At 47.7% G+C, this 25,175-nt stretch overlaps 1 protein-coding gene across 1 annotated transcript in view; it reads right to left on the bottom strand.

The window, feature by feature from the left end:
- The window catches only part of CTNNBL1 (catenin beta like 1), a 151,890-nt gene that overhangs the window by 11,456 nt on the left and 115,259 nt on the right, over positions 1-25,175 (bottom strand). The window contains exons 12-13 of the mRNA XM_079126989.1: positions 14,763-14,860; positions 12,695-12,775 (exon numbers count right to left, since the gene is read on the bottom strand). Coding sequence (XP_078983115.1) covers positions 12,695-12,775; positions 14,763-14,860 — 179 coding nt within the window. The remainder of the gene's footprint in view (positions 1-12,694; positions 12,776-14,762; positions 14,861-25,175) is intronic.

The following is a 25,175-nucleotide window of genomic DNA, read 5'->3' as shown; positions in this document are numbered from 1 at the left end:
AGTGGACGCTTAGGACGACAGGTGCCTACCCACACTTCTTGTGACAACAACCCATTACTCAATTCCACTGGTATTTTTAGGGTCATGGTTCCTTCTGACAGCTCAGGCTCCTGTCACTGACAGAGCCCTTGGGACGCTGTTTTCCACTCCTACAAACTGGAAGTGCTCAGCACTGTGGTCGTCAATCTCTAGTAAGAACCCCTCGGAGACCACTGACTTGCAGATAACACACTTCTTTATCTGCCTAGGGGCCCCCTGCAGCGGCACAAGCTGCTTTTCATCTTGCCCCTGAAGGCTTGTCTCTGAGGCAGAGAGGGACGCAGCCTGCCAGGGCCTGCCCTGCCCGGCCACTAGCTCTTGTCTTCATTTAATAGCAGATTTCCCTGGTAAGCTGGTAATTGTGCTAATGTTCACAAGGTAGTCATGGAGCACTGGCCTGATGTCTGAGGAGTTTAAAGAAAGAAGAGTTGCTCTAGCTTCTCATTTGCTCAGAATCCTAATTTCCCGCTCCTCAACTCCCAAGTGTTCAGCAGCTGGGGCACAGGAAGGAAAATCACTTCTGACTTTAACTCACACAAAAAGCATTTGGGGCTAATACTTCATATTTCTATAATGCTACAGAGTTTAGTGTTATTACATATGCATGTCCTTACTAGCAAACTTAAAGATGGCAGGGGAAGTATTTCAATCCCATTGTACGGATTAGAAACCAAGGCACAGAGAGGTAAACTGCTTATAATTACCAGTTACCAAAAAATGGACTCCCTAAGGACAGAACTCCCCTCTGATTCATCTCTGAAGTAGAAATGAGTTGTGGGGTGTGGAGAATTCAGACCCCTGGACCTACTAATTGCTTAGCAGCAAGAACACCCTCCAAAGTGTTGAGTCAAATCAGAAAGAAGAAGAAGAAAAAAAAAAAAAAAAACCCAGAAAACCGGAAAATGAGATAAGGGGGAGGTCCTGGTCTTGGTCACCCAGGAGCAGATTGTTAGGGAGGTCACAGAGACAGGAAATGACATGAAGTAAAGGGACACAGTACCCACAAGTTATAATTGTAAGCAGTAGTGCTGACCAGGCTCAGCTGACACGTTAGGGCGTCCTGGTTGCAAGGACGCAGAGACAGCAGAACAAATGCCTTAGAGGCATGGTCTCCCAGGGTCCCAGCCCTCAGGGGACATGCTTCCGGCTGCCCATCTTCCTGCCCTCTAGAGCGCCCCAACCCAGCACAACCCAGCCTGCCTTCCCTTTCCTGATCTCTTCACTCTGCTTTTCAATGCCGGCCCCAACCCCTCCCCACCCCATAATATACTGCAAGTCTAGAATGTGACACTCCTTACACATTTCCTGCAACCCCCAAGCAGATATGGCTTTCCGGTTTTTATAAACCCCATGCCCTGGATTTGTACTGCCACGGCTCCTCCCGCGGCCCCCGTACTAGTGATTCACATGTGTGCCTCTCTCCTGCTGAGTTCCTGGAAGGAAGAGCTGTGTTTCACTTATCTATGTGCCTGGGAAGCACCTTGCATGGTACTTCTGTTTAGCTGGCTCTTGGAAAGCAGCTCTTGTCAGAGGGCTAAAATGCAGGCAGGGCGTCAAGCTATTTAATGAGCTGGGTGTGCCAAGACCACTGGCTGGGGTAGAAGGGGGACACAGTGAGGGAGGGTGCCTGGGAGGGGTGGCAGGTGGGAGCCTGGAGTGCTGGCCAGAAGTTGGATGCCAGGGGCTGCAGACTGTTAGTCAGCACTGCCTAGGAAAATGTCGGGAAGGAGAATATGGAAGTGCTAATACAATGGACACCAGGGCTTAAGGCACAGGGAGCTGGTGGAGAGCATGGCTGGGAGGCCACAGCATCAGCCCATGTGAGAAGGAGAGCCAGGGAAGAGAGGCGACCTCTGGAGTGGCAAACTGGGGACCCAGAGCTGAACCCACTGATGCATCCACCCCACAAGGACTTCCTGAGCCCCGACTGTGCCATGTGATACGCTGGGACAGCAAAGACAAATAAAAGTTCCTACAATCAGTGCTTAAGTCTGAAGAAGTTAATGAAAAGGATTAAATTGTTACTGAAAAAGTAGTAACTGACTTCTCAGCTGTACCGCTGCTGTGGGAACCCCTCAGGAGGACGACTCATCCTGCCGGGACAGTCAGGAGAGTTCCAAGGAACGCAACCTTGGAGCTGCAGGTGGAACGCCCGGAGTCTGACCGGGAAAGGGCATTCCCGAGCACAGGAAATAATGGCAGAGAGAAGTGAACTCAGCTGGCCTGGGAGAGCAGTGGAGTAGCTTATCACTAACAGAAACATTAGGAAGGCGTGGGAGGATTCTTTTTCCTTATTTGAGCCCTGCTATCGGCAGATTGTGTTAGTTTTGACTGATGACTACCTGGTAGGCACTGTGGGAGGCAGAGTGAATAATAACCGTCACCCACCCACCGGAGGGGAGCAGCCAGCAGCCCCGAGGGCTGCTTCTGCGACAGGTGTGGTGCTTACCTGTATTCACTTCTGCAATCCTCACAATCCATCACTGCAAGGTGGGAATTCCTACCCATGTTACACCAGGACAGGTTCAAGTCATGCCGGGGACAGCAGAACTGGCCCAAACTCTTCCCACACTGCCACATCTATGCAGGTACTAACTGCAGACTTAGCCGGAGAACAAAGGAAGAGGTTAAGGAGAGTAATAGAAGGCTCAGGAGGAGCAAGCAACCTCTAGTTTCTCTCCTGAGGACAGAAGTGCCTTGGCAAGTCTTCCTTCACGCACTTTCCCGACAACCTGATGCTTTAACCTGGCAGGCTGTACTGTGCCCTCCGACTCTGTCCTCTAGAGAGGAGAGACTCAGGACGCGTGTGAGCAACGCCAAGCTCCAGGTTCCCCTCTCTTCCTTCTTTCCTCAGAACTTTCCTGACACCCTTCAACTTGACATTCTACTTGAGATGTACGGCCTTACAATTTGAAAGTGAAAATTTCAAATGTAGATCTGAGATATGACGATAGCTCATCTCCAAGAAAGGAATCACCACCGCTGCGCAAGCACGGCAGAGATGAAACAGATCTGCTTCTGAAGCTTCTGCCCTGGCAGTTTCAGAGCGCTGTGGAGACAGGCACGCGGGGGAGATGACTGCTGTCAGGACAGCACCTTATCTCGCCTGTTACGCCGGGGTATGGAGTATTTACTACTGGCGGATGCAGGTTAGCGGAGCTCAAATGTGCACTCGCCGTTTAAAGGGAAATAAAAGTACCACGAAGATTCTGCATCCTTCTGATGTATCATTTTGATACAGAATAAGGCAGTGAGAAAGTGTGGGACCAGTTCTTAGAGGTACATCTTCTCAAGTTTTCGTCTCTTTTAAAAGGAAGCAAGATGGCATGTCACTTTATCCTTTACCCTTATTATGAAAGGATTAATGAATTTCTGATGCCTTTCTGAGTTCCTAAGACAGACAAAAAATTGATCTTGAGATAAGTACTTGATATGGTCCCTAGGGTTTCTTTGTATGATGAAGTTGATCTAAACATCTCAAACAATTTCTAAGGGTATCTGAAACTCCCAAATGGCTGTCGGTACAACCCAACTCCTGCACCTGACTACAGTTCAGCAATGTAAAAGTTGTAAGAATTAAAGAGAAATTCATGATAAGCTTCTCCCCACCCTATTTCTTCCCATGGGAAAGGTCCCCAAACTGAAGAAGTGTGATCTCAAGTACTCCGATGGTTATGTACTAGCAACATACAAACGGCCTCACTTCCTTCCAGACCAGACAACAGAGAGCAGCCAGTTGGCCCATGCGCAGATTCATCCTGCAGCCCAACCTCCTCAGTATGTGGACACTGAGCTAACAAATCACAAACACCCCTTTCTAATGAAAGCTGCCGACTCCCCTTTGCCTTCTTTCCCTCTTGAGACCCTCTGACAGTACCAGAAATACTTAAGTAAGATTGTTAAACTTCTTGGAAATATGACGTATAAATTCTACAAGCCAGTCCCTCTGCCAAGGTGGGGAAGAACACTATGCTGATGGCTCAGATCCCAGCTCTATCACTAGCTTCCTAGTGTCCTCAAGCAAGTCAATCAACTTCTTTGCCAGGCAATGAGAAGTCTGTCCTGGACCCAGTAAGGAAAAGAGGGCTTGTCCCGAATGCCAACTCTAACCCACCATAGTGGCTGCAGAGGAGGACATGGCAGAGGGTTGTGGGCTTAGTGGGGAGGAGCCCTGAGGTCAGTGAGCGGTGCCTGTGCTGACGGCAGGGTCAGGGAGAGGCAGCACACCTTTGTCTCCCTGGTCTGGTGCTTCAGAAGGTTCCTTCTGGCTTTGATCATCTGTGGCAAATCTAGGAATAAGGCACCTCGTAAGCAGACATAATGGCTTCCTGCCTGTACACGGATGTGTAGACGGATTTAAGTCAGAACAGACACTGCTGTCACTCCAGCTGGAGTCACACAGCACCTCAACAGGATGTGATGGTCAATGCTGGCAATCAGCTTGGCCCCTCAGCAGCAAATTAAAACTTTCTTCTGACAGAGACATGGCCCTGGATCTGCTGCTCCATTGGACAGGCCACTTAAAAACAGGCCTGCAACTCAAGTGCTCTCCAAATGGGACCATGATCAGTAGGGGATTACAGAGAAATTCCAAGAGTCCAGTCACGCATGCCCTTCATACAAACTGAGGGTGGGAATCTTCACACTCATCGGCTTGTGTCTGGAACAAGATGGGAGGGTTAAGATTGAAAGAAGTCTTCCACAGATTGATCCCTCACCTCCCTGGTGGGGAGAGGGAAGGTGACCGGTGACAAGAGCATCCGCACAGTGGTGTGCACTTCTCGACGCAGGGCACCTACATTAACCTCACTTGTGGGACCTGCCTGTGTTGAGTGCACATGGCCAATATCATTTGCAGATTTCAGACGGAAAAAATTGAGACAGACGTCACATGACTGTCATTGAGTTTCAGCTGGAGACTAGAGTGAAAAAGGCTTCCCTAGTCCAAGGCCTTTTGTATTTGTTCTTTCACTCTGGCCAGCGATGGGCAGTAAAAGGAGGAGAACAAGAGTGACACTAACCAGGTCCCTACAAAGGTGACTGGCACCAAGCTAAGCACCATCATGGATTTCTCACATTCCTCACAAAACCCCAAAAGGAAAAACTATTATTACTGTCTCCACTTTCCAAATTGGAAACTGAGGATCAGAGAAATGAGTTTGTCCTAAGTTTGCAAAGCTCACGGTGTAAGGGGTGGAGGAAGAATACAAACTGGCTCCAAGTCTGGGCTCGCTTCCATAGTTCCAAGGAAGAGTCTTTGTTTCGGGGACCTTTTCCAGTATCAGCATATGAGTGGTTAAATGGGATATTTTCTTTGCATCCTACTGGGGAAGGAATGCAAACCAGCTGATTAAATGTAAGGGCGCCTACCTTGTTGGCCTATCATTTCCCTACAAGTTGAAGAAATTTAAAATGAAGGAGGGGGTGGGGATGTGGGGAAGCCACTGTAGCTAGGCCAGTGAATTCCGCACACAATTTGAGAGTTAAAAACAAAACAGAACCCACTGATAGGTTTTGCTTTGTTCATTCCATAGAGAGGGCTAGAATAAAAACTTGGATGGTAATTCAGTGAATGGCGCATTAAGTAGAACAGATTGCAGTTCACAGCAGCATAAGCGTGTTTGGGGGCTGCTAAAATAAACAGATTCATCTCCAAAGATACACAGGGAGGTGGCATGCGTAGTGTCAAGGTGCCATTTCCACGGGGTTGTGTGCGCCCCTCCCAGCACATCTTCACTTTAAATGTTAATCTGTCTTTGGGCGCATCACCAAATCTCCGGCTTCCCACGTGCCTCCATCTCTCTGCAGTCAGTCGCGAGCCCTCCAAGTGAGCATGCGGATGCCATTTCTAATCTGCCCCTGACAGGCAGCAAGCTACCCTGGCTGATAGAAGGGGACAGTCATAAAAGAGGCTTCTGTGAAGCCGATAGGAATCCCTCTTGCTTCAGAAAGAGAGGTCACAGCTCAGAGCTGGAACATGGAGCCCCAAAAGACAGACAGTGGCTGTATTCATGGGCAAGAACGGACCCCATTCAGAAAATGCCCGTTCCTTTATAAATTCCAAAGCAAGGGGAGAAACTTAACCACAGGAGAGAGAAGTAAACCGAGACAGAGGCACACGAATGCCAGCAACACCAGACCTTCCTCCAAAAGCTTCCAAAGTAGGGCAGACTGTTGGAGGGAGGCCCTGGAGACTGTAAGTCTTTGTCGGCTGTGGAAACCAAGGCTGGGAATGGATAAAGGGGAGGCAGCTAACTGATGGCAGCTCAAGCAAGAATCCAAGGATCGCAGGCCAGAGATTTGCCGCTGAGAAGAGACCGACTAAACATTAGGCTACCTGAGCACAAGAGCATGTGCCAGGTTTTCACAAACATGCTCATTACTCCTCAAAATGACCCTATAATAAAGCTACCCAGAAACCTGACATGCACGCAGGGCGGGGTGTTTCCCAAGCGCACAGAGCGGGTGTATGGCAGAGCTGGTATTTAACCCCGGGCTGTGTGACCCTGCGGCTCCTCCTACACTACCATTCTGCCTCCACCACAGGGGTCTCGGTTTCTAATTTACTTAACATAGTCTGTGTAAAAAAAAAAAAAAAAGAAAGAAAAAGGCCAGAATTGCTCATTTAAATATTGACAACATATGAACCAGTCTAGAGAGAACCGCAGCTTCCATAATAGCAGATAGGACAATATAAGGCCATAAAATGCGGATCCTGCTGAAGCAACAGAGCAAGTGAGTAAGATCAGTTCCACTTGTGAAGATTGAAGTTAGTTTAGAGACTGAAAAGAGTATGGGCCAAGAGGATGCGGGGAAAAAGGTACACTCACATTGCTGGTGGGACTGCAAATTGGTGCAACCACGCTGGAAAGCAATATGGAGATTTTTCAGAAAACTAGGAATGGAACCACCATTTGACCCAGTTATCCCACTCCTAGGCATATACCCAAAGGACTTAGAAAATCAGCATACTACAGTGACACAGTCATATTAATGTTTATAGCAGCTCAAATCACAATAGCGAAGTTATGGAACCAACCTAGGTGCTCTTCAACAGATGAATGGATAAGAATATTACTTAGCCATAAAGAAGAATGAAATTATGGCATTCACTGGTAAAAGGATGGTACTGGAGACTATTATGCTAAGAGAAATAAGCCAGTCCCCCAAAATCAAAAGCCTAATGTTCTCTGTTACGTGGATAATAACACACAATAAGGGCGGGGGGAAGAAAACAGAAGTTCATTGGATTACACAAACAGGAATGAAGAGAAAAAGGGAAGTGGGACTAGGAAAGACAGTGGAATGAATCGGCTATAACTTTCCTGGGTTCATATATGAATACGCCACCGTGAAACATCATGTTCAACCACAAGAATGGGATCCTAATTAGAATACGTTACACTCCATGTATGTATGATATGTCAAAAGAGACTCTACTGTCACGTATATCTAAAAAGAAAACAACAAAGGAGAACAGGCCAAAATCATCGTGACAGTAGCTACCGTGTGCAGCATCCGCCCCTGGGTCAGGAACTACTCTAGGTGATTTAGGTATACTAAATCATTTCCTCTTCCCTACAACCCTACCAGACAACTAGTATTAGTCTCAGTCTTTTACTGATGAGGAAACTGAAGCAGGGGCGTTTCGGGAGACGAGCCAGGCTTTGGTGACTCTGAAGTCCTGCCTGAGGCTGTGCTGCACAGGGTGCACTTGGGCACCCAGGGGGGCTCCAGGTGGTCCCAGGAGGGGTTTTCTGCAGGAACTGAGCGTGGAGTTCCGAGCAGCATGCCTTTGTGTGGCTCACAGCACATAGTTCCTGACCAATCTGTGTGTCCCAACCCTGAAGGAATCAGAGGGACTAGCCAGCTGCGGGAAAAGGATGTGGAAGAGATGACACAGAGAAGAATTCCAGGTAGAGTAAGGAGCAATGGGCAAATGTCGAGAAGGTGGGAGAAGGCACCGGGTGCAGGATAGCTTTTGTACACCAAGAGATGAGACCATGGGCAGGGAATCTGGACCCCATGCGGAAGTCAACACAGCACCAGTGCAGATGCTGCATTAGCACAAGAAAAGATAATGGTAGTCGCAATTAAGAGCTGGCAGTGAGGGGAGGGAAAGGAAGTGGGTTGCCGAGATGCTGCAGGCAGAGCCACCAGATGGAGTTGTGTGGGAGGCAGGCACGAGCGAGGAGAGGATACTCAGGCTTTTGACCTGGTCAAACTGAATGGCCCGGGTGTGAGGAGGAGGGCAGGAGATTATCCAGGGTTATGGCCACAAGCCTGGGTTTGATCTTGCTGAGTTGGCAAATCCCACAGGTGATGTCAGGCTACGAGGGGCTCAAGTGCCTGCAGAGGTGGGAGGCCTGGCACACAGCCCCATCACCACAGCAGACCCTCCCACCAGTATGGCAGGAGGATGGTGGGGGTGAGGAGCTATCAGCCCCTCTGAATGAGGAGGACAGAGGTCAGAAAAGCCAGTGGAATGCTCAAGGCCACACTGCCAGGCAAGCGGCAGAGGTGTGGGGCCAGAACTCAGTTCAACAGAGCTCTCTTCCAGTCACAGAAAGCCTAGCTTTAGAAGAAAGGGCTGACAGGGAGGCAGTGAGGCTGAAGGGGTGTACAGCTGAAACACTGGGGGCCGAGAGAGCAGCAGGGAGAGGGGAAAAGGAGAAAGCCCCATAACCCCAGCCCCCCGCTGCTTCTATTGGCAGTGAGCTACATTCAGGCAAATTCACAGGATGGGAGTCTGGGAACCACTGGTTTAAAGAAGAGCTGAGAGGAACTCTCTGCAGGATTCCATTTTTTTTTAAAGCTTGCCCTGGAAGCTTTTAGTGCAGTTAGCAGATGAATCAATGGCAGCCTCGCACTTCACTATCTGCATCTTCACCTGGTGCTTCAGAAACACGCACTTCGCCCCCTTTGACACAAATCTTTAAGTGCATTCCAAATGCCGAGGTAATGGTCAAAGTCTGCTTAAGACATCAAGTCCTGTGGATACTGTTTCATTACAGAGTCCATCTTTTTCTTTCCAGGAAAAAGCCTGCAATGATTTAACTGTGGCAAAATTAGCATGCAATTTGTAAGTCATTATGGTGCGAAGTATGTGGTGAGAACACTTTATTGAACAAACCTGCTGAGTATAATTTTCCAAGGAACTAAGAAAGGAAAGTCTCTCCGAGGCTCTCCTCCCTCTTTTAGAAGTCCCTGCCAGCACCTATCTAGTTACGTCTTACTTCTGACAGTTGGAAGCTGGGCGGGCTCTGGACATTTAACCAACAGAAGCTGGAAGGACCAGTGAGAAGTCAGGCCTTCAGGCAGCTTCCATGCTTGGCGTTTGCGGTTAGGTTCCCCCATCACTACCGATACAAATTTCTCAAAGTATTTTGTTTTGAAACCTTAAAGACAAAACAAATCGCCACCACGGAAGAAAACAGGCGCTGGAGAGCCAGGGAAAGGCCTGGCTGTGGAGAACGTGCCCTCCACTCCTGGAAGGGAGCTAACCTCCTCCCACCTGAACTGCCCCCCTCTGCTGCCCCTCCCCAAGCTGGAAATGCCCCTAGGTCTCCATCGTTAAAGGTTTTGTATGAATGCTGACCCACCGCAAAACTATCAGGGCCTCCAGCTGCTTGTGGGCCTTGGCCCTCAGCAGGAGCACCCCTCCTGGGCCCTCTCTCTTACTGGCACTTCAGCCTCCTGCCCTCGGCCAGGTCCTGGCCCAGTGCCTTGCACAGAGCGGGCGCCTCATCAACATTTGCCAAATGACTAGATTCTGTCCAGTGAATCTTGGTTGACTGCGAACCAGAAACACTAGCGCCATGGCCAGAGAAATCTGAGGGTTATGGGGAGGCGGGTGGCTGGGATACTACGAATATCAATGCCTGAATCTGTAAGATAGGTTTTTTTTTTTTTTTTTTTTTTTTCCTGGTAGGCAGACTTGATAAAGTAGATGAGATATTTATCCATTACTAATCTTACTGTCAATGTCACCAAAATACCTGAGAAATAAGCATTCGATTCAAGTCAACAATTTTTTGCTTTGTTTCCAACTGGTGCAGGACATCCAAATTGAATGCAGTGAAGGGGTGGTGAGGAGACAAACCAGCTCTGCCTAAGAGAGGTGACTGCAAGGAAGGATGTGCTGGGAGGAGGTCATGCTGCCCCGAGTTGCTTTACACCTGTGAGGTGGCCGCCTCTGCCAGGCCGGAGCCTGAGGCTGGCAAAAGGTTGCTCACAGATGCACCCCTCCCCCGCCCGCCTGGTTTCTGAGCAGCACAGTGGCTGCTGAGCACTAATGGCCTTGGAATGTTTGCCAGTGCCCAGCAAAATGGCCTTGGCATCAAGGAGACAGATGTTTGTCAGGGAAGGCAGGGCCAGTGCCTGTGGCACGGGCAGCCCTGAGGGCTGCGCACTCACTCTCTGTCCGTGCTAATCAACTTCACACCCTCTTCAGTGCTGATGATAGATAATCCTGTGGAAGCAGGCCAACCTTCCCAACAGCGACAGGACACAGGACACGCAAGCTGCTCCCTGAGGCCCAACTGCTTACTCCCCTCCCTCGGATGTCCACGGAGCTCAGTGGTAGAGAGCTTGCCTAGCAAGACCCTGAGTTCACCCCCAGTAATGCAAAGGCAAACCCAGAAAAACAGGTCCATGCTGCACCTCAAACAGAGCACACGTTGCTGCCAACTTTGTGTTTTGCTGGGGCAGCTCCTCCTGGGACATCTGGTAAGGTGGATATGCTTGGGGACAGGGATGCCTGGTTTATTAAAGTTACACAAGAATTCCAATGGAAGCTAGAATGTCTACCAGGAGCTTCTACTTAGGGAGTCCAGTCTTCATGATAACGGCAAGGGAGGTGCGGTCACTCCCATTTGACAGACAGGAAAACCAAAGCTTACAGAGGTCAGAGCTAGGAGGTGGCAGAGCTGGCATTAACCCCAGGGCTCACTGACCCCAAGGGTGCTTTCCTTGCTGCTGCCACTGCTCGGTCACTGACCGCCCTTTCACTGGGTTTTTCATTCCATTGTCAAAGGATGTTCAACTGAATCTAAGGAAAACATCAAGCCCAATGGGACCTAAGAGCCCTTGGTTAGTATCACTTCATAGCGAAGGAACAGAGGCCACAGGATGCATAGTGACAGCTGTGGCTGGCAGTGACTTCAAGGTGGTGCCTCCTGCCTCCCAGGTGCTCCTCCTCCTGCCTCTCAAACTCTGCTACAGCAGATTCCATCAGGGATCCCGTTAGGGCTGGAGTTCCAAGGGTCTTGTGGCTGTTTCCTTGCACAAGTCAATGGGGATTTAAACTTGTTTCTGATTATTGTTTGGACAAAGAGAAAGGATACCCTACTCTGGCAGTTCAACAGTTGCCTAGTGCCCTGCATGGATAAGTTACTGAATAGGGAAGAAAAGATGGGAAAGGATAGGCAATCAAAGAACAAAACAAAGCAGGTGAGGGTGTGGAATGAAAGAGCTGTGTGTGGAACATGCTAGCATGTCAAGTCCAGCTCAGACTTTAGAGACTGCCTTTTATCTTGCAGTGGTCTCACTGTATAAAAGAAAGTCCCAGTCGATCAATTCAATCAATCAGCAAACACCTGAGCACTTACTAGGTTTAGAGATCACAGGGAAATCACAAGAATGGAAAACATAGTTGCCATCTACTGGTTTTCCTGGAGTGAAGGTGTGCTTTGTGAAAGGGGAGTGCTGGGCAGGAAGTGGGTGTCTCCCCAGCTCCAGTCTGGCACCCTGGCCTGCACACAGCTGGAGGGAGAGTGTCAGCATAATCCCCACTAAGGTGCTGAAAGGGGCTCTCCAACCACGAGGCTCAAAAGCCTCAAATGTGTTTTTAAGGTGAGAACATTGGAAAAGAATGGAGTGGTCCAGTGAATAAAGATCACAAGGAAAACAAGGTCTCCTACAGACAGAAAAAAAGCAAGAAAGCGATCACACTGTAATGTGACCAAAGACTGAGGGGTATCTTGTTGGGGACAGAATGCAAAGGAGGCATGGCACAGCAGACATGAAAATTTAGTCTCATTGAGAAGTGCATAGGCCAGAGATGGCAGAGAATGGAACGGAAGCTGATGGAAAATACAGAAGGCAGGAAAACCACAAAGAAGGCACAGGCCCTCAAGAAACAACCTAGCGGGTGTCCCTCTCTCTGCAAGCACCAGTGTAAGAAAACCAGGTCATGCTGACCCTGTGCTGGGCTTGGCTGCAGTGCACCTGGGGTCCCCTTCTCTAGCTGTCCAGTTTTTCATATCTGCGAAAAGGGGAACTGGACTGGATGAGCTCTCAGCTCCCTTCCCAATCTCCACCCTGGGATCACCTCCCTCAGGGTCACAGCAGCCGGCAAGCCTGGGCACCAAGAACTCTGCCAACACTGCAACCAGACTCCGTGCTATACTCTGGTCAGACTTGCTGAGAGAAGCTCTGGTCTAGGGTACTTGTGCTACCCTCCCGGATCCCAGGGCAGACCTGGCCAGGCGTACCTCCTTCTTCCTGAAATTCTCGCCACTCTGTTGGGAGAGCCCTCCGCCCACTGGCAGACTGTCATCCGCTTTGCTCTTACAACACCTCATGTGACACGTGGTGGAAGAGGTATGCAGGGCCCAAATGTCAATAGCTGGCAAAAGGCAGGCATGATACGTACGTGTTTTTCTCCTTCAATCTTCTTGTCAGCCACCTGCATTGCACCCAGATATTTAAAATGCAACTCCATTAGTCTGTCAACCTGAAAGAGAGATTTCACAGGCAGGAGTAGAAGGAAAGGGAACACCATGGCGAGAGCACAGTGGGGCTCCTCTCCTCTCCCTGTCACCCTTGCATGGGGGACCCACGTTACCACTTTTGACGTGGAGATGAGCTTTGCTTAGGGATACATGCAGAATGGAGCAAAGATCCGGGTGGAGTGGAGCCGACGCAGGCCCACTCCCTGAAGGAGAGCGTGCCTCCACCCTCCCAGGATTCCCAGGCGCCCAAGTTGTTAACAACAAATAAATAAGTAAAAATTCAAGTCTCTCCTTGCAAAGAGAAGGCGCTTGAAGTTATACACTTGATATTCACTTAGAACTTTACGGAAATTTCTTTTTTCAAACTGAAACCTTTCATGTTCAGATTCTGCCCCAGAGCTGATCTTTTTTTAAAAAAATGTCTGAGTAAAATCTCCTTAGTTGCTTTTGAGTCAGAAGAGAGTGTAAGAAAAAACTCCTTCAGCAACTTGAAAAAGGCCCCGACTTTTGCAAAGGAATAACTTAAAAATCAGTTTTAGGTTTATCCAAGTCGTGCTTCAAACATGACCGAAGGAACACTCCCTGGGTTTGGAAAAGTTTCATTTTCCTCTAAGACTTCCAAACGACTGAAGGGACACAGTGAAGCAGCCCAGACCTCTGACCTATCTTCCTATAAGGCTGGCACTGCCATGGCTCTTGACATTCTGGCTGATATTGGTCAACTGGAGATGTTGTTCCACTATGGCCTCAGACAGGCCAGGGAGACAGTGACCATACCCTCTGCAGCTGACAACGATGATCTGAAGACTTCGTGTACTTCAGTTTACAAGGTACTTCCATGTCCATTATTTTCTTAAACCATAAAAAAACCTCATAAGGTAGCAGAGGAGCTGGAAAGCAATCCTCATTTTAAAGGTGAGGAAATTAGAGAACAGACATTAAATGTCACCATGTGCATGACTGCTAAAATGCTTTGTGCTCTAACCTGATAGCTTTTTGCCATGCTTGTGGAGCAGCAAAATGGCCAGAGGTGGGATCAGAGAGATAGTCCTAGACCTCTCCAAGGTAGGAAAATGCTTCGGCCTTATTGGATGTAAGCAGGAAAGCAACTGCATGTTAAAAGGGGCCTTTGATCCTTCCCTTTACTCATCTGGAACTGCCTACTTACGTATAGTGTGATAAAATATGCAGGCTTTTTGAGGTTCTGTTGTGGACAATAAAAATCAATTAATTCCAGGCAGGGTTGAAATTCAGGAGCCTGGGTTCAAATCCCAGCTCTGCCATAACAGTGGTGTGATCTTGGACAAGTCTTATGGTGTCTCTAAGCTTCAACTTCCCTACCTAAAAATGGGAATACCCACCTAAGGGTGAACACAGTGTTGCCGGATTATACGCAAGAATGAAAGGGGCTGCCCTGCTACCCACTCTGAGCAGCCAGCTCGTGGTACTGTTAAGATCTTTGGGCTTAGCATGAGTAACGCCACCACAAGATATCTGATCGCATTTCATTGGGTGAGCATCGCCAGCTTCCAGAGCCCTCCAGGGCGGGCGCTACCCTTCCCTGATCATCACCCTGTTTTCATCTAGCTTGCCTCCCATGGACTCTTCAGAGGGGTACTAATGGCTCCATTTTAAAGCCAGGGCAAGTAGGGTTCGGAGTAGCATACATCTCCAGAGCAGCAAAATCAGGCTCCAATCTAGACATATGAATCTGGAGCCCACGCTCTTGATCACTTTGCTGTGCTGACCGCCCCCACCCCGTGACTCGCTCTCGCTGCTCTCACCCTCGGGTACTAGCCCTCCCTGGGGAGAGTTTTTGGATGTGAGAGACAACCTGTGGAACCTCTGAGATCTAAGGCAATGGGGCCCAGATGTTGAAGAAGATATTTTAGGGCAGGAACACTCAAACCAGTACCCTCAGATCACACCAGCAGGGAGCCCCTCTCCCCTGGCCAGCTCTGCTGCCCCGTCACAGCCCCAGTTACCCACCTTCTCACTGTCATTCTCGGTGAATTTATTCAGAAGCCGGGTTCTCTGCTGCCCTCTCAGGTTGCGCAGGAGGGAAGCCAGGATCGAACAGACATGCTCTGGGTTGGGAAGGAGAAAAGAGAACATGCTGAGATCAGAGCGGTAATTATTACCTCTCTTCAAGCCTGGCCTGGTTCTATTGAAGGAGGAATAAGTAGGCCTTCTCTGACTGCTGCTATTGATTAATAAGACAAGAACCTCGACTATGTCATTGGAAAACTGAACTGATCTTCACTCACTGCACAAGACACGTAGTCAAAAGGGATGATGTCCTCAAGGACGACTTCACAAGTGAATCAAAGCTAAGTAAGAATTTCAACCCTGCCTGGAATTAATTGATTTTATTGTCCATAACAGAACCTCAAACTAATCCCCCACTTACAGAAATAACCTGTGAACAGAATAGGAATACCAGCCGTGACATGAGCAAATCATGAATGAGACATATTCCATAGCATTCTCAAATTACCTTATAACTTCCCTAAGTAAATGCCCCAGAATTAAATAAGAAATATGATAGGGTCCCTGCAAGATCACCTGCATTCTGGTGCAGCTAAAACCCCCATTTCATGCATGAGGTGGCCAGGCTGTGAGGGCCTGGAGCCAGGGCCCCGCCCAGCACCCAGTGAGTCCACGCATGCTGCAAAAGGGCAACCAAAGGGTATATCATGGGCTTCAGACATGAAGAGACTCTTTTCTTTAAAAAGAATTTTTAAAAATCCATCCATAGTAACCTTGAGAAGGAGTCTACCATTCAAGGAGAAATGGTGAAGTTTATTTTGAAGTAAATGCTCATAGTGCAACAACAAAGATTCTATTTGAAGACTGAAGAGCATCCTCATATGCCAAAGCTCCCCGGCGTTCCCAGAGAGCCTCTTGACTATTAAGTGAGGCTGCAAGGAAGCGCTCTCGCCTCCCTGACAGTGGCACGATGTCACTCTGTATTACTGTGGCTTTTCTTCACGTGCACCGTAGGCCTCGCCACCTCCTGGTTCCCCAGCTTCTGAATGCTGGACTTCCTGGGCCTCGGACGTCTCTCTTCCATTTATATCCACCTGCATGGTGATCTCATCTTGTCCCACACTTTGAAGCCCGTTTACGTGCTCAGACTTGAATGTGGCCCTGGAGGTCACACTGGCCTCTGAACCCTCACTCCTTCCATCTGGCTGTCTCATAGGTTCTTTCCACTTTCATGTCCAAAAGCAAGTTTTTGACTTGCCTCCTCAAACCTGCTCCCCACGTCTTTTCCATCTAGTTATTGGCAACCAGGTCCTCCCACTTCTCAAGCCTGACACAGTGATGTCCTGATGAAGAAACCTTGGCACATTATACCCAGAATTCCAGCTCTCTTTCACCACTACACTGCTGCCACTCTGGTCCACGGCCCCCTCATCTCTTGCTTGGGGTGGTCAGTAGCCTCCTAGCGAGTCTCTGCTCCCACCCTCGCCCCTTTTGGCCCCATCTCCACAGCAGCCAGGACGATTCTTCAGTTAAACCTGAAGTCAGATCTGTGCAGAACCCTCCAACAGGCTAAATGCTGCTCGACGCCAGGCCGCCTCCTCGAGGCCTCCTGCACTTGCTGTCTTCTCCCCGAACGGCTCCCGACGTCACCTGCGAGGCCTACTCTTCTCAGGAGGCTCCCTCGACCACCTACCTAACAGGGCTATGCCCAGCACTGGCGATTCCTCGGTCTCCCCTGCTGTATTTTTCTCTCGATCGTGCATCATCTTCTCAGACACTGTGTACTTGCTGTTTCGCCTTGCTCACCATCTCCCTTCCATTAAAAAGTAAGTTCCACAGAGGAGGGGATTTCAGTCTGCTTTGTTTACTCTACATCCACAGTTGAGAACAATGTCTGGCACCTAGCAGGAGTTGGGGAAAAACCTGCCCAATGAATGTTAAGGAAGCAGGCTTTCAATGTAAATTTTTAGTGGGGGTGGTGGGGCCCAGACAGACCGCTCTTGACTTCTGGGTAGCTTCCATGCTTCTATATATCCTAAATTCAGAGGAATATTATCTTTGTTTTGCTAATACGCTCTCAAACCCTTCAGTTAAAAAATGGTCTTTAAAGGGTTGCATTTGGGAGTAACTGGATGGCTTTTTCCTAAGGAGCTGTCAGTTTCAATTAAGCATCTCTAATTGACAGATTCAATTTTTTTAAGTATAAAAAATACAAAGTTTTTCTTAAAGTGTGCTTTGCACAAAGGTATTATACACTTTCTCAAGAACCCAGGTTCACCCCAGCATCTTTCTTTCAACCCTCTGAAGAGCTGGGATGGGGGGTGTGATCTCAGCTGCTTTAACTGACGAAGGGCAGCAGGGGTGAGACAGGAAGTGGAGAGGACAGGCCCCACCACAGCTGGAAGGCAAGGAACACCAAGAACACAGGGTAAGGACAGCAAGCCAAGAAGCTTCCAGTGCGGGCTGAGAGGGCAGGGTAAAAGCCCTCTGACCTCTGTGCCCACCAGAAGGAAAGACCAGGGGCAGGAAGAGTGGGGGTGTAATCAGTTCTGCAATTCTGGTCCAAGCAAGCTGGATGCAGCTCTGATCCCTTTAGCTGGTGAACAGGTGTGAGACGGGCCATAATGAACACAGTGGATTCTAACAAGCTCAGTTCCGAAACTTTGAAATTACTTAGCATGACAGCTGGTGTGTGTGTGTGTGTGTATGAGAGAGAGAGAGAGAGAGAGAGAGAGAGAGAGAGAGACAGAGACAGAGACAGAGACAGAGACAGAGACAGAAAGACAGAGAGAGGGGTGCTTGGGCCCCCCAACAACACAGTACCCCTAACTTGGGGTAGTGGAGAAAACAAAACCAATACAGTCCTGTGTGACAAGTTCTGTCATTGAAGTAGGCCCAGGGGAATTGGGGGAGCACAGGGGAGGGCCATCTGCCCTAGGAGGATCCGCACTGGAGGAAACAAAAAGAGCCACAGCCAATAACCAGGTAGAGAAGTGGTGAGAATATTTCGATCAGGAGTAATACCCACAAGAACTGTTCTTGAGTGACACACACACACACAGGAGAGTGGAACACAGGAGGGGGACATGGTCTGGATCATGGAGAAGGTGGTAAAGACTCTTTGGTGCATTTTCAGCTGGCCTGGAGAAGATCAGACCGGGTTTAGATCAGTCTCCTGAGCAGCCATATCCCTTTTTGAGATCAACATCAGGAAAATGTTTCTCCCTTCTAATGAATGTTTCTGTATTTCCTTATCAAGGTTCCCTCTTTGCCTGGGCTATCAGGGAGCTCAAAGATGAATTTACAGGGAACAAAAAGTCCAATGCTATTAACTATTCTTCACCCAGAAAACACTGCTGAAAAACAGTAGCCTAGAACAGTTTCAAAGGAAAATTTATAAACTGTTTAGAAATTAGACCAACAAAATATCTCAATGAATAGAACAAGCAGGACTATGATTGTGCCTTTTAAAAATGACAAATGGCAATCTGAGTTTTGACTTTGTCATTTTTGTGTTTTTAACCTGAAGCCCTGGAATATATTAAGCCACTTAAAAATATGTCTTTCTGTTGTAATATACTAATATAAGTGTGTCTGATGATAACAGTGAAAGAACTTCATATATAGCACTGAATAAAAATCATGACCTTTTTTAAGGAAAAAAAGATGAATTTACAGTCAACCACAAAAAGCAGTTCCTTTCATTGCTTTATTACTGATTCCCTCCATCCTCTACCAGTGAATTTCACAATAAAAGCAATGAATGCACAGAGTAAAAAAATCAAACTACTACACACACACACACACAACCCACAAAAAAAAAAAAAAAAAACCCAAATACATAAAATGCACTTAATTTCCAGCCTGGGGTCACGTGTGGTCTTCCTACTAGAAACAACATTGCTCAAGTGTTCTGGTGTACCTTTGCGAGCTTGTTCTCATAGCATGTTCCTACTAGTGGAATTAGTGAGTAAAAGGAATTTGCATTTAAATTGTTAAAACTTACTGACAATTCCTGAAATCCCAATGGCTGGGAGGCTAGGCAGGAGGATCACAAGTTCAAAGCTGGCCTCAGCAACTTGGCAAGGCCCTAAGCTACTCAGTGAGACCTTGTCTCAAAATAAAATATAAAAAGGGCTGGGGATATGGTTCAGTGGGTTCAGTTCCCAGTACACAAACAAAACAAAACAAAACTCACTGACAAATTGTCTCCCAAAAAGACTGTATCCATTACACTTTCGCTCTCAGTACACGTATGTTTTCCCACATCCTCAATCACATTGCATATTACCCAGTAGAAATTATGTCAATGAGGTGGGTGAAAAATGGGATCTTCTTTTGATTAGCAAGTTTTCTTCTTGTCATGGAAAAGGTTAAGATCCTTGTGCTACACATAGCAAGTAGGTTCTCCGGATATAGTGCACAAATACGATATGTAGACATAGAGAGACGTACTATGAGGAACCGGCTCACAAGACCGTGGAGACTGACAAGCCCTATAGTCTACTCTCTGCAAGCTGAAGGTCCAGGAAAGCCAGTGGACTAGTTCTTATCCAAGACCAAAGGTCTGAGCCCAGGAGGGCCCATGGTGTAAGTTCCTGTCTGATATGAAGGTCTGAGCAGCAGTACTCAAGTTGGTGGGCAGGGAAGGATGCTGTTCTGGCTCAAACAAACGTGCCCTTCTTTCTCCTTTTTGTTCTATTTGGGCCCCTCAGCAGATTAGGTGAGGACAACCTTCTTTACTCAGCCAACTGATGAAAACACTAATCTCTTCCAGAAATACCCTTAGAGACACACAAGAGTGTTTTACCAGCTACTTGGGTACCCTGTAGCCCAATATGGTTAATGTTAACACAATAACCATTATGTTATTATTATTATTATTTTTCATACTGGGGATTGAACCCAGGGATGCTCTACCACTGAGCCACATCCCAAGTCCTTTTAAAATTTTAAGACATAGCCTCATTAAGTTGCTTAGGACCTCACTAACTTGCTGAGGCTGACCTCAAACCCGAGATCCTTCTGCCTGCCTCCTGAGTCTCTGGGCTTATAGGCATGCACCACCGCACCAGGTTCCACTACGTTCCATTTGTGTTGCTTTCCCCGTGAACTTGTCCTTTGTCCAATTTTGATTTCTATGAGGTCTCTGTCAATTAAGAACACTCTTCTTTTCATATATGTTGTAAATATTTTTCCCCCTTCCCATTTGTCTTCTGGCAAATTCTTATTCAAAGCTAAGATGCAGTACCACCATACTGTTTTTCTATAAGTTGCTTCAAATAGGTATTTGAGGGGTTGGGAGCATAGCTTAGTGCTACAGCACTTGGCTAGCATGTTCAGGACCCTGGGTTTGAGCCTCATCCCAGGCAAAAAGGGGAAAAAAATCCTATTTGAAAGTAGGTAGTGTATGACAATAAGTGTCACCACTGTGTTTATTATTTATCTTTGAGAGTAGGCCTATTTGTATGCACACTTTTCATTGAATTCTTACAATTAAGCTACGAGAAAGATGCCACTCTCAGCTTCACTTTATGAATGTGGAATGTAAGGCTGAGAGAGGTCGACTAACTGACTTCCTCACACGCCTGAGTAAGTGGTGGGAACTTAGATCTGAATCCAAGTTGTCTGTCTCCAAACTGTTAGCTTTTCCTACATGTTAAATGTTTCCCACTTATAAAAGGCAATGATCAACACTGTTAAAGAAGGAAGATAAAAGAGATCAGAAATTAAACCAGCAAAGCCTGCAAACATGTCTCATGTGGGGCTCACTGTGCCCAAAAGACAGGCACGAAGTGAATGTGGATTAAAAAAAAAAAAAAAAAATCAACAGTTTTAATGAGAATAAAATGAAGCAAAAGGCCATATGGAGTAAGACATGAATAACAACTCCTCTATTTTACTAAATTAGTCTTTCCAGAAGCGATTTCTTCCAGAGTCTAAATAAAGAAGAGACTTTAGATTTCAGGCAGTTCCACAAATACTGAACCAGAACTTTGCAATAATTTTCCCTTTTAATCTTGCTGATTAAGATGGATGAGAAAGTTCCAAGAGAATGTTCTTTATATACCTCAATAAGGGGGAGGTGCTAATGGCAGAGAGAGGGGGTATCAGGAGCTGTACTTTTCAAAGAGGAAAATGTAATACATAAAAGAATCGCTATTTGCGACAGCAGACACTTTTAATGTGCATTTCCACAGCCTGTCCCAGCCTAGGGCAGGAGATACCTTGATCAACTGCAGTGGTATGTGAAGAACAAATGGCATTTACCTGTTTGGGATTTTAAGTGAAGGACAGGTTGTCAGTTTCGGGAGATCTGAGCTACCTATGTTCCTTCTACCTCTCCGACTGGATGCCACGGCCTGCCAGATAGGGAAATGCTCAGCTACCCCAAGCTTTACACATGTACACACATACAGAGTTTCATTAGCTACTAATAAATGTAGCTTTCCTAAGAACAGATTTCAGCCCAAGGTGGTGTCAATTTTTCATGCACCAAGGAGATGGGGAGAGCTGCTGGCACAGAGAGCAGAGGAGATAACAGGTTTATCTGCTGGCCAACACCGCTCAGCTGCTCTGTCATTTCGACAGGATAAAATGGAGGTGAAGGATGGCTATGGAGCTGTCAATGCAGAGGGGAGGTGGGAGCTCCATTGCAGAGAGCAAGCTCAAGGCAGGGCCCAAGAGGAGGGGAGACCACACCCCAGACCCACAGCTCCACGGAGGCCATGGCCAAGCAAACTTGCGTTTCCAACTCAGCAGCCAGGGAGGTGGGCCTCACGCCTCTCACCTGCCAGGCGCCCTGCTGCACAGCCACACAGCTGGCTGCCTCAGACGCTAACTACTGACACTGCCTGGACGGTGGCTCTGGTCTACCTGTCCCCCAGCTCCAGTCTCCTCGGGGCCTCTCAGGGGTGACTCACAACGGCTTAGCCTGTGTAGAGCAAGGGGACTAAAAGTTTGATTTTCTAGGGGCAGTTAAGAGTCTTATAATTTTCAGAGCCAGAAGGGGAGTTAGAAGCCTCTGGTCCACCCCCTCTGGGGTTCTGAGTATAGCAACAATGGCCTTGGGAAGGGATGCAATTTGCCTCAGGTTAAAAAAACTCCTTTGTGGGATCGCTGGAATCTACAATCTTCATTTTGTTCCCAAGTCGTGACAGACTATTTTGAGGAGCTGATGAACACTCATGTGTGCTAATCCTTCCAAAATACAGACAAGAAACACACATTTACCTGGACTTTCTGAGTGTTCTCATATCTTAGTGATGTCTCCTCAGCTGGGAACCCGTGGTCTATTAGACCCAAACCAGGTCTTTCCAGAGTGGCATGGCCAGATGGTGGCAGTCACTTCAACCAGATTCACAGTGTGTGCCATTTTTGTAAAGAATGAAATGGATTAGTGTCTTTCACTCTTACTCTTAAAAATAAGTAGGGTGGAAATCCCATCCAGGTGTTTGGTTAACAGCACCTCCCTCTGTGAGGAGAGTTCCATTCCTAGGACAGGTCTGCTCAGTAGGCCTATCGGGTCCCCTGCCAACAATGACACACCAACACGGAGGGGATACCCTCCTGGGATCTGCTTCAGACACGATGGCAAGTTAATTTCAACCTTATGTGGGCTTTAGGCTCAGCCAGACGTGAATTCAAGTCTTGTCTCTGGCACTCACTAGCTGGCAAACCTCGGGCATGGTGCTCGCTGAATCCACCTTCTTATTTGCAAAATGGGACCATCCTGCCCATCGACTGAGATAGGTACACAGACAGCACACCAGACAGCAGCCACGAAGGGCAGCATGAGACATTCTCTCACTTCTGCACCTGCCAGAGACCACCAGCCAACTCCTTCTGTTTGGCATCTTGACCACGTGGCCCCCCGAGCATGTTTCACTTTGCCCGGGTGAACCTAACTTACCCTGCTAAGAGAAACAGGTACCAAATCGCTTGACTTTCTCAGTTGGTAAGGCTATTTTCTATAACTCGAGATTTGTTCTAACCCTAAAATGGAGTGAGGCCAACCTCACTAGGACTCTTTAATCCCACAGTAAATTAAAATAAAGTACTTGTGCGTGGCTGCCTATAAAGCCAAATAATACAAGATTCTGGGAGACCAGCAGACAGCCTGAGGTGGGCAGTGGCTGTTTACTACTGGGCTGAAGGACACAGCACATCTACACAGAGATGGTCCTACCTTTTAATAAAAATAAATGTACTTGGCCATGATAATCATTTACCTTTTGGTCTTGCTGCAAGAGCTGAAAATACAGCACGTGATCTATAGAGGAAATGAAAAATAGCTGCTGCTTTTTGAGTTGTACAACCTCAGGACAATTACAGGGCATGAAGTGGTACGTTCACCAGAAATTCCTTGACACAAAATTCCGAGTACCTCCTCTGGGACCAGGCAAGTACTGGGACTAGAGAGGAGATGGTCCACTCTGGGGAAGCTCATCGTGTTAGGCTGAGAAACAGTCACCCCAGCAGAGTACATGACTGACATGCAGGGGACACACATGGCACATACGCACAGCACTCAACTGGAGTAGGAAAGAGGGACCAGGAGGAGTGACTCAACAGACCCAAGGACAGGGGGTCAAAACGGAGACAAAAGGAAAACGTCTTCCAGACTCCTGGGAAGAGGCAGAGCTGTGTGTCACGTTGGCAAGTGAGAGGTGTGAGCGCACAGCTTCACCTTTTCAGAGGGAAAGCTGTAGCAGACAGAGGCCAGGAGTTTGGGTCCTATGGGCACATTTAATTCTTTCAGCACAAACCTGGATCATGTTTCAAAGTCAGGGATGAATGGAGTACTGTTTATATCAATAAGACTCCCAAGATGGAGAGTGGGGGTGGGAGGTGCGTCACAGGAAGAAGGACAACTGTACAGTGACAGTTCCTAGACTTGACTTCCTCATCCTTCTGTACCAAGAGAGGTGTCTCCAGGTTCCAGAAGTGTCCTGCCAATCTGTTGACATTTTGGTCTGGTGGGCAGGGGACGCCTGTGTTCAGCAGAAAGGAAGAGGAGGTGCTTGCAAGCAGAGCTGGGCCGCAGCAGAGAGCTGGGAACTGGGCACGGGAATCATCATTGCAGGGTACGTGTTTGGGGTCAGAGACAACCAGACGTGGAGCTGCCCTTCAGACTCTTCTGTGGTCTGTGACACCAAACTATGTGGCAGAAAATAGTAACTGTGGGGCGATTAAATAGTCTGACGTGGTGACCATTTTACAATGTTAACCTATATTAAAATATCAAACTGTACACTTTAAAATATATGACATTTTTATATGCTAATGATATCTCAAAGTTGTTAAAAAAATAACAAGTAAATAAAATTACATCACAGAAAGTGACAGCAAATGGGAAAGAGGCAGAAACTCCTGACAGAGCAAATATTCCCTTCTCTTGACTAGGGGGCTGGGAAGAAGGGTAGGAAAAGTGGAACCTCAGCTGAGTCTTGACGCACAGGGAGGAGGTGTGATGGCAGAAAGGGCATTCCAAACAGATGGACCAACATGAAGCAAAGCTATCAAACTGGAGAGCACAGGATCTGGACAAAGAACTGGGAAGTGACCAGCGTGGCAGGAAGAGGGAGGATGAACGGTAAGGAGGCTGCAAAGGTGGGGACAGATCATGGCTAAATCTGAATGCTGGGCTACGAAAAGCAGACCCAACACCATCCTGATGGCCTGGCCTTTGACTATGGCCTAGGCCGGCATCCTGCTCTGCCCATCCAGCCTCAGAGCCTGCACCTGGTTCCAGCAGCCCAAATGGTTAAAGAGAGACATGCACGGGTCAGTCAGACTTCTATTTTGAGGATGGAAATGGTCCCTGTACTTCACTTATCCGACCCCTATCTTGGCAGGATCTTGCAGGGCCATTTAAAATTCAAGGCCATACTGCAGAGCTACCTTTGTTTCCATGGAACATCCAAGGCCATTAGCTCTTTTGTTTTAAGGAAATTACACAGCAGTGTTCACACTTATAATAATTCAACCATCTCTCGTCATTGCAGAACCTCACTGCCCAGCTCCCTCCAGCTCCCCAGATGGACAGACATCCTGGTTTCTGTAAGACTTGAGATGCAAACAGGATGTTTAAAATACCCTAATTAGATCGATCTTGACTTGAGCGGCAGTGTGCTGGAATACAGATTAATCTGTTCCATGCCCAGCACTGGCAGCTGACGAAGCAGGAGGCCCTGTCAAATCAAGCCATAACATTACACTCCTCTGCCTTTATTATTATTTTTTCTCTTTTTATATTTCATGATAATGGACATCTGCCTAGCAGGGGATGTGGCAACCCAAGAAGAGTCACGCATGTATGCTCAGCCACTCCAGTTGAATATTGATGCAAGTCAGATCCAACGATCTTCTTAAGACAGATGGAACTGTGTGAGTACCTATATATAGCCCCCT

Source organism: Sciurus vulgaris, assembly GCF_902686455.1.
Source record: "Sciurus vulgaris genome assembly, chromosome: 2".
Classification (NCBI taxonomy): Eukaryota; Metazoa; Chordata; class Mammalia; order Rodentia; family Sciuridae; genus Sciurus; species Sciurus vulgaris.
The sequence above is the reverse complement of the archived record's forward strand: the minus strand, read 5'-3'. Positions and strand labels throughout refer to the sequence as shown.